At 39.7% G+C, this 14,519-nt stretch overlaps 1 protein-coding gene across 6 annotated transcripts in view; it reads right to left on the reverse strand.

Annotated features, from left to right (window-relative positions):
- CNKSR2 (connector enhancer of kinase suppressor of Ras 2) overlaps positions 1–14,519 on the reverse strand; it is a 224,684-nt gene that overhangs the window by 5,825 nt on the left and 204,340 nt on the right. The window contains exon 21 of one of the 6 annotated variants that reach the window (XM_062600550.1): positions 10,264–11,294. The exons of 4 other annotated variants lie outside the window; for them this stretch is intronic. In XM_062600550.1, the coding sequence (XP_062456534.1) occupies positions 11,290–11,294 (5 nt within the window). In that variant the 3' untranslated portion in view covers positions 10,264–11,289. Of the gene's footprint in view, positions 1–10,263; positions 11,295–14,386; positions 14,451–14,519 lie in introns of those variants that run through there. One more of the 6 variants, XM_062600543.1, reaches the window with a different exon arrangement.

Raw genomic sequence — 14,519 nt, forward strand, 5'->3', positions numbered from 1 at the left:
AGAATTATAAAGCCTTGACCAACACAGAAAGAAGAAAAAGTAGCACAAGGTGAAGTAACCTTATGGCCACATACTGTCAGAAATAACATATTTAATTTTAATTAAATATACTGGTAACTTGATTATTACAAGAAAAGGAAGGATTAGAAGTACCCTGTTGAAGAACATGAGGAATCTAATTTCTGTCAGTGAGTACTGATATGTACTGACATTCAAGGATATGTTTCCAGCTCACGGTCTTGGAATGACATGTAGTTTTCCTTCCTACTAGTTTAAAGCCCACTTCTTTTTGTCTCTATTTTCTGATATTCATGAATGTTGTTCAACAGTCAACAATGCTATCACTTGTGGAATTTTTTTACTGTACTAATATGCAGACACTGGACATAAGAGTGTATCCATGAGTGACTAGCCTGCAGGGCAGCAACCAAACCACAGCTGTTTGCATTACGCATTTTTTGGTGTTCATTCTGACTAGCACTGGGAACACTTTAAAGGAATGAAAAATGAAAGATTTTGCTCCTTTAAAACAAATTCAACCCAAGATTGGTTAGAAAGTATCGAAACGTCAGCTTTTCACACATTGTTTTCCCCATAAGAAACTTTTGATGACTCAGTAGGAACTTGCAAGGTTTTGGTGAAGCCGTAATTAGATGCATGGTGACCAGCAGAAGGCAGGACAGCCCGGCAGGAGTGAGCTGGGCAGGCAGCGTGTCCATCCCCGACATCACTGACGACGGCACACACACCAGCGGCTACGGCCTAGTGAGCTCAGATCTCTCCAGAGCCTTATGGATGGGATCCTCCAACCTAGTTTTGATTTTCCTAATTGTGTACGTTTTCCTGGACCAAGATGCCCACGTCCTCAGGGGGCTTTCATTAAATCCTCTGTAGGAAGGCTACAGCTCTTTGGTTTCAAGCATAACTTTTATCCTGTGGGTGATCCCATGCCAAGAAATGGCTGCACTCACTGGCTGAAACTTCAGCAAGTGCTGAGGTACTCACACGTAGCAAAACCTCAGTCTCCCCGCCAGGCTTGCTGAGTTTTCTATCCATATCACTGACAGTGTAGTATGGTGGGACAACCTAGTGTTTAAAAGTGCCATATTTATGCTCAGACCAGACACTCACCAGGAACTACCTGGGACATCCTCTCACTCAAGCCAGCACCATACAGTACAACAACAACTTACCTCAAATAAACGCTCCAAATAAAAATGCCAGAGACCAAAATCTCCTCCTACCATCACAAAAAGCATTTACATTTACATAGATCTTTACACAGTCAAGGAATTTTACAGTCAGCAATTAATTTTGTTCTATCTCCAGCCAGGTTATTCCTTTGTACATTTTGTGGGGACTACTGTGTTATTCAATAGCCAATAATACTATCACTAATGGTATTTTTAAAGCACTCATTTTTTTAATCCCTTGTGGTTTTTAAAGCACTCATTTTTTTAAAAAAAAAAAGTGATACAGACATGAAGAAGGACTTGAGGTTTTTTTTATTGATGGTGGTGTTGTGGGTCTGTACAGAACTGTTGCGTTCCCTCAGTTGGTATATATCCACTCTCTAAATCCTCCCATCATGTATTATATGGCTTGGAGATTGGTATTCATTACTGTATGTGCGGGCAAGACTTAAAGAAAAATAAAAATGAGATGCAGTTCATTCTTGAGTTTCTTATTAAAAACATCTAATGAGTTAAAGGGGAAAATATGCAGTAGCTAAATATCTAAACATTGGTTAAAACCCCCTGCAGTCTTGATTTTTATGCTCTCTTAAAAATTCCATGCAACAATGAGATAGGATGTTTGGGATACCTGTATCTGTTCTTATCACTGAACATCTAAGCCGACGAGTCTGAGAGCTGGAGAATGGGAATGATTTGTGAAAAGGCAAAGCCAAAAAACCCTCTAAGATCTGGCAGGGGATTATTTTACATCTGTTTCTCTCTTCCTCTTATCCCATGTTATGCAAGGGAAAAAAGATCTTTCCTCTGCTCTCCTTCCCCCCAGCAGCACAACTACATTGTATCCTCAGGGGATTAATATGTACATCGAAACTCTGCTGAAGAAGTGAGCCAGTGCCTTGACTCTGTGCCATTTTAATATAATTTGCCAGGGTGATCTAGAGCCTGGATCAGCCACCGCTTTCAGGCTTGCCACTGAAAACCCCCCGGCTCTGGAAACATGAAAGGTCCCGACCACAGTGAAGGACAAAGGTAGCCCTCAAAACAGTTTGGGTTTACCCCCTAGGATCAGTCCTGCATAGGAAGTGCCTTTAAGGAAGCTGGAACTTAGGTTGGCCTGTGCAGGTAAGTGACCCCCAGCCACTAGCCCAGCCATTGGCATCAGCCAGAGCACAGCCAGGGCCCCCAGGGCTCGCTTCCTCAGGTATGCAGCTGCTGCTGAGTCTGTTGTGGGGGGTATTGCAGATGTATAACTTCTATTCTCGCTCAGACAGGAGTAACTGAGACTGCATGGAAAGAGGTGTAGCTAGCTGGGTCATTATTAGGTAGGACTGGGCAGAAGTTGAGGTGTCCTCTTGTAGCACCAGGCTGACAGGTCTTTGAAGCCCACCAGTACATCAGCTCTTCCTGTCTGGGGTTTGCCCCCCCTCCCCCCCCCCCGGCTCTAACATCACTCAGCTACTGTACGAATGAGCAGCGTTTAGAAGAGAGAATTGATGTGATATGAAGGCAAAAGCAATGAAGCAAATCAGCAGGTCCCTTTCTCTAAATGTCTCACTGTCGCTGACATTAGAGAAGCTCAAATAGGGCAAGATACCACCTTGTTCCACTCATGGCTTGGGAGAAGGCAGGCGGAGTCATGCTAGCACATCCCAAGTCCTTAACATTTTCCACTGGATGTGATGCACTGCTCTCAGTGAGTGCAGTAAGTTCTCAGTAGGCAAGAATGAGATTATACACAAAACTTGCCTCCTTCACCCTTCAGCTGAAGGGCTTTCCTGTAGGTGTTAGAGAAACCCTTAGTGCCCTAATGGATCTGAAATACTTGATTAGATACACAGCTGAGCTTAAAAACACATTTTTAAAAAAATTGGTGGATTTGTATGCACGTGATATGCTATGCCAGCAGGGCTGTCTTCTTAAGAAAGAGTAAGGCCTCAGGTAATGCCTCGTTTAAGCAGAGGAAAGGCCTAAGGGGTTTGTAGACTGACCTGCAGTCTATACAGCAAGTTGTTATTTACCCTCACCTGGCTGCTGAGTCAGAGGTTGCATCTCTCCAGGTGCCTTGTTTCTCAGAATACATTGGTAGACAGCTGTTTCCATATACTACCAAAAAGTAAGGTGTTTTCTCTGAGGCAATAATTTTGTTCCCAGCCTCATCCCTGCTAGAACAACTCTGTCACTTTGGGGCAGAAATAAAGCTGCATAAACTCTACAGCACGTAGGATCTAAATTCTGCACCATATCTTCCAAATCCCAGAATACTCAGGTATGAAATTCTGTAACAACATACTTTCTGCCATATCTTCAAGTGAACACAAATCCATTTGCTTTTAACTGTATTAAATTCAGCAGCTGAACAACGCTTCAGACTAGTAAATGCTGTGTTATTATTTTTCATTATTCTGCCTTCCATTTGGAATAGTTTCAGAACTCTTTGTACTCTACTCCCACTTTTTAAAATGCCACAAATATCTGCATCCATTTTTACACTTTCTCAGGAGAGGTAGCTGGAGATTATGGGTGAGTGGGTGAAATTACGGTCAGAAAATGGTTGGGGTTGTTGCCATTCAGGAAAACTTGGTGGGATTTTTTTTAAAATTATGCTTCTGCTTGTCATTAAAATGACAGTGACCTAAAGTCCATGATGTAATAAGTGTCTTGGTTCCACTGAACCATGCATCTTTCCATTATTTCCCTCTTATAAACCAGTTGATTGTTCTCAAGAACAATCAATAAGAACATAAGGTATTTAAGTGAAAAGTGAGCAGAGCAAAAGAGTTAACATTGACGTTTACATGGTTTGAAAGCAGATCATTAGTTTCCTGATCATTAACATCAGGAAGATGATATGGAATTAGGGACAAGTAGAAGGTCAACCTTGCAGCACAGCTGGCTGACACATCATTCAGTGGACATGGAATCTCCAGGTACACTTTTCTCACAGACTTGCTCTAAATATCTGTGAAAATCCCTAGAAATTTTCAGCAGAAATTCCTGCACTTCTGTGACTCACTATCCCTGTAGAAACTCATGCCACTGAAAGCTTGCATGATTTTTTCCCCTTCAGTGAGCCTGAAGAACCTGTGATACCTGGGGCCATGAATGTGGATAACTGCCCATGCAAGGAGACCACAACACAATTAGTTACTGGTTTTATCACCTGCTATGCCAACAAGGACAGATTTTTCAAGGGTTGAAGCTCTCCTCTGATGCCCCTTTGTACTTTGTCTACTATTCCTAATGCCACCAAGGCTACTCCCGTTATCTTTAACATTATCTTTATCCTCCCATTCTTTTCTCATCCTGCGTGATGGACACCGTTGCTCACTCACATTCTGTTTTTCCACTATTCTGTTTGCTACCTTTACAGCTTAGTGACTCACTTTGCTGTGTGACTCCTGTCATGCACACCCACTATTCTCCTTGCAATTAGCCCTGCATTTGAACAAAATTACCACCTTCTGCAAATTCTGAGAGAGCTAAACTGCTGCAAATTCTGTGACAGAGAGTGAACAACATACAAGAAGTTGAACTGAAATTCCCCATGCTGCACTGAAATCCAAGCTCTCATTTTTATTCCTTTTGGTGAGCTCAATTTCTCTGGCAGAGAAAACAGTTCAGCTCAGCTTTCTCACGATCTTAAGGAGGTAATTTTGTTAGAACACAGCCCTAATTACATTATTAAACAGCTGACATTTGTTATTTTATCCCCATAAATCTCACAAGATTTGCTTCCAATTTTACAGTTATACCTGCTTTACCTTTAGCACTGGGGAACCATCTAACTGAAGTCTCAAGGGCTTTTTCTAGCTGTCAGTAAATGCTCTCCTAAAACTGAGAGAGCATTTTTGGCCTCTGGGAAATGGTCTCAAACCAGATAAAAACAAGTCTTGACGCATCTCATGCTGATGCATAAATTCCTGCTCTTCTCTTTCGTCTTCTTGACCCTGCCGCATTCACATTAGAGAAAGAGAAGTTTGTCTACAACATATTAGCTGACACAAGCTAACTAATAAATGACAAAATCCTAGAGCAGATGAAGTGTTTTGCAATTTTCCTATGCCACAGCATGTTAGGTGTGCCATGTCTATCATCTGTAAGGTCCATTAAAAAACAGCTGGTCCTCCTGTGATTTCACTTTTAGGTAATGTGGTAAACAGAGATCTGCAGTTCCCCAGGGAACAGAGGGCTCCTTTCTGCAAGCCCTCAAGCCCTTGCTCAAGCTATCTGCTGGCTGAAGTCTGAGAACATGCAGGAAAGGACAGGGCATGTAATGCATCCATGGGGGCTGACAGCTGGACCAAGGTTGTAAATCCTGGGAGAACAGGTAAGGGGAAGACAGACGGGATCTCTCTGTATTTAAGGTGAGAAAGCAGAAGGACAGAAGGTGAATAGACGTGAGTTTTGGCTGTTTTGGAAGGGAGGGAAGAGAAGAAATCCTACAAAGAAGTACTTCTCGATTTCTCAGTGCAAGGCTTAAATGCATCTTTGCTGCTGTTCAGGTTAATCTTCAGATTCTAAACTGCACAAGAAGGATACATATCCAAAAACTTATGATACAGAAGAAAAGAAGGAATTGCAATAATTTTTGGTCTTTTTGGGTGGACTGCAGGCAGACAAAGCTAGATATTTCCTTTTCCCCCAGTCTACAAACCAAAAGGAAAAAAATGATGACCCTAATGAAAGGTAAAGTTTTATCAGATTGTATCTGCACAGCTGTGCGTGCTGTATAAAGTCACTGCAGCACATGTGTATGGGAAGCCATGGTAACATGGAAAACCAGCTCATATTAGGAAAGCACTGTAAGTCACATCACTGATTACTGAGAAAAGGAACAAGCAACACAGTGTTTAAGCACGGCATGGTGCAAGCAGGCAGGAGGTACAATAAGATGCAATTCTGGTCTACATGAAAGCCAACTGCTAATCATCTGCTCCGGATAATAAAGAGCTGATTTTCTTGTTAAAGCAGAAATAGAAACCTGTGTCATCTCCCACTCCATATCACAGTAAAATCAAGGCCTGATTGGACATGGAATCTATATATACGTATATGTGTGTATACATATATATATAGGTGTGTGTGTTTATGTCTAACGAGACCTTTCCATGAGTGAAGGAAAGAGTAAGCAAGCTTAAGAAAAACTTAGGAAAAGCTGTGGGTTGTTTGGTCAGCATCTGGCCTTTGCAGTCCTCCTCTCTGCTCTTCCTTTGCTTTGCTTGCCTTTTCAGTTTTGCATAATTCTCCATCCTTTTTGGCCCTTTAAAATACAGACCCATGTACTAGAAAGTGCAGGATTTTCCCCAAAGTCTGGAGTTAAGGAAGGGCAGTGTTTAAAAAGTAGCTTGGATACATGTGCATACAGAAACATTTAGTGTCCAGAGGATCAGAAAACTAGTCCGCCTTTTATGCCATTCTTTCCTCTAATGAGGAAGTATTTCTTGGATACCAGGAGAGCTGTACATGGTTTCTGTTCTCTCCTATTATGTAAGCTTGTAGGCAAAGAAGATAATCCCCAGAGATGTTATTCACTCAGAGCATGAACACAGCAGAGCTCTGTGATATGCTGGAGTTTTCCACCTGATGCTATGAGTCTGCTTCTGCTCTCACATGCATGGACATAAATTGCTTTCTTGAAATAGAGTGAACTGTGGAGGCAACTGGAAAACTCATCTCCCATAGGACAGATTTTAGAAGGTATTTCAGGTGTTTCCAGTACAACAAAGTTCAATCAGGAGCAGTTAGGTACCATACTCACTTTTAAAAGATCCGACTCTAGCCTTTCTCTGAAAAACGTATAGCCTTAGCTGTTTTCTTTTTGGATCAACAGACTGTTGTTAATCTCTTTTTCCTCTCAGGTCACCTTTCTGGTGATATCTGAACATAAAACTCCATATGCTTTTTCACAGTCGTGTGAGTCACCACTGGCCTGCAGACTACATGCCAGGAACCAGCAGACTAAGGCATATTCAACCTCCAGTCTTCCTGGGCCACTTCAGCTGGTCTTACTGGAAATCTCATGCCCATGTCAGCCACCTCTCTTCAGCTTTCCTCGTAAATGGAATTGCTTATTAAAAAGGGCTGGCACTAAATTCCATCAGCATTAAAAGAAAAAGACCCTCAAGGTTTCTGGCAGTGCTGTGTTGACAGTAACATTTAGGTATTTTCAACATCCACTTAGCCATGACGTACAGGTGTCAGCAAATGGGTTAATATGTTAGTGAGAAGGGAAAACACAGAAAGAGGGAATAATGAGCTTGTTCTGTTCATACTGCCTCCTGACAGCTCTCACGCATCTCAAGTGAGCATCGGGAGAAGCTCCTTGTTTGCTCCCAGCCCTGCTGTTTCACTAGATTATATTGGTGGGCTGTGATTTCAGAGAGGGCAAAAGAAAGAGGATGAAATAACTCAGAAGCATCCCACAGTAACAGAAAACTCTGATCAGTGGCAGAACCTTTTGGCAGCAGCATTATAATCGCATCCTTTGGTATTTAGACACAGTATTCCACTCATTAAGCTGCCTGTGAAGGCATCAGTTTAACCTTCATCTGTTGAACAGATTTTAGTGACTCTTTGGGAGAATTTTCACACAACGAAATCATCTATCTTGACACTTCTCTGTGCCACGCATTGATATAAGTGCCGTTTAATGTTATCGCAAGCTACCAAAGTTGAAGCGAGATAAACAAAGCAATTACGTTTTGATGGTATGCTTCCCCTAAGTCTCCTCAGTTCAGAAGCAAGGAAAAACTTCTTGTATTTATGAGGTAATCCAGGACCTGAAGCCAATTGAATAAATTGTTGTACATTTGGGGATACTGTGAGTTTTAAACAGGACAATGATGTCCCTATGGATACCTCCAGTAAGCAATACATGGAAGCAATTACTCCTTCAGGAAAATAATTTTTCACAGACCTAAGTTGTTACAGCATGCAAAGCTGCGAAAGGTTAAGTGACAAATGATATGGACATAGTGACATTACTCACCAGTCAAAATCAAGCGACAGTCACGCCTGCACAACAGCAATGCCTGTCAAGGCTTAGAGGCTCGATACCTGAACGTAAATTTGAACAGAGGAATATGTATTCCTGGTGAGCAACATCCACTGGGAAGATGAACTGTACTTTAGGCTATATTCCAGGCTTGCTTATTTATACGAAAATATAACACTGAGAGTGAAATTTTCAAAAGCACTTGCATCACTTAGTATCCTAAATTCTAGTTGCAACATGAAAAAAAGCAGGATAAATTAGTGTGGACAGGGGCTAGACTCATGTAATAGCTGGCTCAGTTACCTCTATAATGCACTGCAGTCTGCTGGAGAAGCAGTTCCTGAGGCATTTATGAAAAGGGCCTGAAATATTTCTGAAAACGTTATCCCAGAAGACATCATATTTATTCAAATATTCAGATTTATTATTGGATTTATAATTACAGATGTTATGATAGATGCACTGATTAGATCCCAGACTAATTAATCTGCATCCTGATTTACATGATATTTATTTAGGGCACGACACTGCAAAATATTAAGCACCCCCCGTCAGCTGCTGAATGCCCATCATACCACCAGCCTGTAAGTACCGTAGAGAGTTCCCTCCCCGCATAGGGCCTTGGAGAACAAAAGCTATTATCATGACGAGAGAAATGCAATATCGTGCTGCTTCTCTAGGCATGACCCATGCCATCAGCTGTCATAACGCCCAATAAACCTGGGAACGTATATGCGCCTTAACGTAAAGATTTTTCTCAGAACCGGAACAACCGTCATCATAAAAGAAAGGCTTTTTCCGCCTCTATTAGAGAGAACGTGTTTGCACACAAAAGAAAGGAAGCGAACACCAGCCTTTACAGACAATGGTTACGCAAAGGCAAAACTGAATATTTGCTGGCTTATTTCCTTTATTAAGCCCAAAATAACACCATCAAAAATCCTGACTTCATGAATAAATCAAATGTCTTCATTAAAGAAACATTAACTGCCATTTTCTATACTTTATTTTAAGGCATACAGAAAAATATTTAACAAAATGTGTATGCAATTAAATGCCGGAGACTGCTAATTACAGCCCCTGTGAATGCCTCTGCAAGACAATGATACTCAATACAATCTGTTAGAAAAGGTGGGGGGAAAAAAAGGAGAGGAAGCTGAAGACCATCTACTTCATATTAGTGCAGATATACCCTGGCCTTTGGCTACAAGCAGCAAATGAGCCATCAGTGTAACCCAAAATTGCAGCCAAAGGACATTTTAGAGTTGTATCTTTGCTTCTGCTCTTCTAATTCATTTCCAAAACATTTCATTTCTAACTAATTATGGAATTTAATGGCAGAAGGTAAAGGACTGGCTCAGGTTTCAGGCCATTCCAACACGATTTTAATGATATATCCTTCAGGTTGTGGAATCTTTATGTACTTAGCAGTGATTTATCAGCCTTGGCAGAGGCAGATACTTCAGAGGCAACCTTATATAAAAAATAAATTCTGCCTTTACCAAGCATCAGAAAGAGCACTGAATTAAATTTAAAAATCAATTCCTAGAGACAGGAGAGTCATAAAAACTCAGTGGGCTTGTCTATTTGGCCAACAGGCAAAAATTTATGGAAGTACAATTTTGTAATCAATAATAGCAATACAGTGTATGTTTTTGATTGGAAAAAATTAAAGATGCCAAAACAACATTGTTAAATATTTAGGCTGATTCGTGACAGTCCCATTAAGCAGAAACACAACATGCATTTTGATGAATTTCCAACTAGTTTATGTCATACTATACTTTTATTTTTTCAAAAAAGAATATTAAAACTATTATAAGCTTTGTCACCTGCTGTAAGGCAGAATGATGCAATTTTATTCACTGCACATTTCTTGTTTGTGAGGCAAAAAAGCATAATTTACTTCTTTATAAAAGGGAAATATATATAACTATATATATATATAATTTTATTGGTATTAACATAATGCAATACCATACATTGAGCAAACAGAAAGAAAACATTTCAAAATACATTTTTAAAAGTATCTCCCCATAAGATAGTATGAAATATCAAGTAATTAGCATTACATTATTACAATACACCCTTAGCCAAATATATTAAGGAAAATCCACATTCTAACCACAGAGATAGAGGCAAACATCAACCCATAGGGGACTCAGAACATAATAATAAATACAATATCTGAATCTACTTTGAGTGACATCCAGACAAATACTGGCCCCAAAACAGCCCTCTGGATTCTGGGTGTTATACACAGAATACTTTGTGCCTATTTGGCCAGGTGGTATCACTCACATGTTTAAGTCCTAGAAGATAAAGAGGAACTGAAGAGTTTATCTGCAGAGTATAATAAATCTCAGCGTGAGGTATCTTCTCCATCATCATCCAAACCAAAGTCAGTATACCCCTCTGGTAATTCATTACAAATCAGTAAATAAATAGAAGTCTCTGAATACTCTGTACACACCTTCACTTGATAGAATACACTTACTTTAGTATGATACAGGAAGTTAACTTCCTTCACTAATGTGAAGTATGCTTAAATGACATAACTCTGTCTGGCTGGCCTGAATGGATTCACTGGAGTTCGGTAAAAACAACAGGAATTTATAGTTACCATGGCTGAATCCCTCTTTAACTCCTCGAAGTCTGCAGAACAAAACTGAGTGACATCAAAGCCCTTCCCCTGCCAAGACCCTCTTCCCCTTCCGTTCTCCCATGCAGGGGACAGTATTTTCTGCAAATGTGCTCCATGTAGACTGGATCTGACTTTGTGCCTAGTCCCATTGTGGAAAGGGTGCATTCTTCAAAAGACTGGCCATGCCCTTGACGCCTTCCTGGAGGCCTCATATCCAGGCATGTGGTTTTCTATGCTTTAACATGTCTATTTTCTTTTATAAACATCAAAGTTATTCAAGAAGAATTGACTTTCTGAACGGAGGTCATTAGGTTGCTTGCAAGAGGCTGAAGTTGAGTCTCCGTCGTGCCAATTCTCTAATGATAAGTTTATCAACCTTTGAGTCCACTCGGTTCAGTGCCAAGGGAAGTGGATCCGATTTGACATGGAGAGGTGCTATCAACTCTCGCAGTGTATTAGCCTAATATGATAAAGCAGTGATACAATACGTTGAAAGAGCTGTGATGTGCCATTATTTCCATATCATATTAGAAATACTATCATGCAAACAAGAGCAAATAGCAATTCTGGCATACAGTTGCAGCACTACAGAGCTTTTCTAATCTGCATGCAGGTATGCTCATGAGGACAGAGACATGGCACTGTTTTGATGTTATATTCTGCTCTGTCAAAAATATCCATCCCTGATGCAAAAGAGGTATTTAGGGTAAAAAATTATATATTCCCTCTTTGTGTATTTGCTTAAAAAACAGAACAGAATGAAGATCAATTAAAAAATTAATAAAGCAAGAGAACAAAATACATCCTAACCAATGTGGTTTGGTTTTCTCCATGTTTAAAAGACATTAGCTCATTTAGAAACTCTAGGAAAGGTCACAGGAACAAGGGGAAAGGAAGCAAACTATGTGCCCCAAATCCTCCAAATGTGCAATAAACAGAGAAAAATATTCTGTCAGCAGCTTATGCATGAAATACAAAAAGAGGTGGCACAATGCAATCTGGCTCCTTTTGTTATTCTAGCTGATGATCCAGAATGGTGAAGTTGCAGGTAAAGGGTAAGATACAGAGCTAGGAAATCATGTGACTTTGAAACCACACTAAGATTACATACATTCAAAAACTAGGACACTCGAGAAACTTTGTGGACTCACATTAGCAGAGAAAAGAGAAAGAAAGAAGTGGAACAAACTAGCTTATATCTTTTATTTAGAGCTTCTATGTGTATGTGCAGTCTGCACACTGGGCAGTTTCAAAAGCCTCAGTAGATTCCTATTTTACTGTCTGCTATATGTATTTGTAATCGAATATGAAACTTTCCATGAATCTTGAAATTTGTTGTGTTTTTCAATCTGCAGATAGGGAAAGTTGGGGTGTATTTTGTTGTTAAAAAAAATCCTTACTTTGAGAAAGAGTTTAACTAATGCAGAACATAAAGATGTTCAAATCCAATACCATTTAATTAGTTAGGATTGTTTATCCTTTGTTAAAGAGAAAAATTTCTTTCCAAAAGACAGGATGAAAAAGGAAGGAGAAAAATAAAGCATTGTCATTTTTACTTTGGATTGTGTCACAAGTTTGGGATGGCAGAAGAGAAATGTTGTCCCAAAGACAGAAGGCACAAGTTGGAAAGAAATTCCCGAAAGAAACATTGGTGCCATTTAGTCCACCCACGGCAGCAATGGAAAAATGAGTTTCCAAACAGGTATAATGTGAGCATTGCTATGGAACTAAAATGGAGTTCAGTCTCTCCTTAACTTCTTAGATTTCCCAGGAATTCTGTGCATCAAAAGGAGAGGAGGAAGAAAAAGGGAGAGGAAAACAGTTTATAAAACTATATCCTAAACACAGTAGTCAAGAAAATTTTTTACATAATGTATTGTTTAAAATAAAGAACATTTCTCTCTACAACAAAAATAAAATAAAATAAAATAAAATAAAATAAAATAAAATAAAATAAAATAAAATAAAATGACAGAGACCCAAAGTAGCAGATTTCAAGGCTTATGGGTTTGAGGGAAGGGAGGCTTAAGCAGACAGCAAAAGGGAACGTTTTTCATATTTCAGCCGGTTTTACAACACTAAGTCTCAGCATTTAAAATAACAGTCTTGGGTTTGTTTGGAAAGAGACACTAGAAGGAGGAGGACACTGCTGTCTCACTTCTGCAGCTTCAGGAGATCCTCTGTCTTACGCATACTTTTCGTATAACTTTATCTCTACAAACTCAGGAATTTTGCATTCTTATAGAAGGTTAGGCTATGGCAAAAGAAGCTTTCCTTTGCCTGAAGTAAGATGGCTAAGAAATAAAGGAGAGTCATTTAAATTAGGGCAAGGGCCTTACCCAGCAAATGTCTAAACCCTGGTCTTTCACAAGCCCTGTGGCTGGGATACCTGTTCTGTGTCTATGGGAGGACATATGGAAGAACTGCGTTACCTGCTCTGGCTGGTGACACAGGACATTTGTTAATATACCTGAAATTCAACTGAACACTGCATTAGAAGATGACTATCTGAAAAAAATATTGTTGATAAGACATATCTGTGAAGGTATTCTTACAATATTCCTGAACATGATATTCCTTATCATGTTCAGGAATATTGCTAAGGCCTTTATGGCACCACTGTCACACAGAGGAAATTCTTGTGCATCTCAGTTTGGACTTGCCACAATGTTCATTAACAGCCTTTCATTAGGATCTCTTAAGATAAGCAGTAATGCACACAGTCCTATTTATCTGAGGATGAATATAATTAACCTGCACACTTAGGGGCTTTTTCAAAATCTATTTTATTTTTATTTTGGTCTGTCACTGTATCACTCTAACTGATGGTAAGCAACTGTACAATACTTCCTATCAGGGTAAGTGCACAATAAGAATTAAGAAATTCCACTTTTTGGTAATAAAATTGAATTTGGTCATCATCATAAAACATTTTTTTTTCTTTCTGTAAATCACTAGCATTAGCAAAGTAATTTATGTAATCAATTTCTAGTACATGGTTCTCTTTCCAGATTAGGGCATATTGTTTGTTTTTAAAGGAGAACAAATACAAATAACAAAGAATGAGTAACATACTTTTGAATGGATACTTATCGACACTACAATTTATGAAAATCATGAGACTTGCAAACATTTTGAAAAATTGACTGCCATTCACACACAAACATGAATGTGACTCTATGAAGATAATGAAGTGAGCTTAGTGCATTTATCAACCAAATTATGTTTATATTATGAGAAGAGCTTTACAGCAAATGACTTCCCCAGAGAGGTTACAGAAACAAAACTGCCTGTTATAAATCTCCAAATATTTCTACAGCAAATGCAGTCATATAAGACGTGGTGTAACTCATGTCCGTGCAAGTCTGTAGCTGCAGGAGGTACTTAACTCATCAGAAGTGGCAGTGAGCACATCAGGGCTGGGACCAACCCACCAAACAGGAGCAGAGGGGTGCTCTGCTGGCCTTCCCAGTGGCTGGGAAGGACATGCCAGCGTGTCCCCAAAAGAAACAAACAAAAAGAAGAAAGCAAACAGAGAGGAGAAAGTACTCACCGGAAAGAAATGTTTATGAGTCACAGTCAATAAGGTCTTAATATGACTGCCACACACCAAGTCCTATATGGTAAGGAGAGGGACACGGAACATGAAGCAACTATCTATTTCTTTGTCTTTGAGAACTATCTA

Source organism: Rhea pennata, chromosome 1, assembly GCF_028389875.1.
Source record: "Rhea pennata isolate bPtePen1 chromosome 1, bPtePen1.pri, whole genome shotgun sequence".
NCBI classification, from domain to species: domain Eukaryota; kingdom Metazoa; phylum Chordata; class Aves; order Rheiformes; family Rheidae; genus Rhea; species Rhea pennata.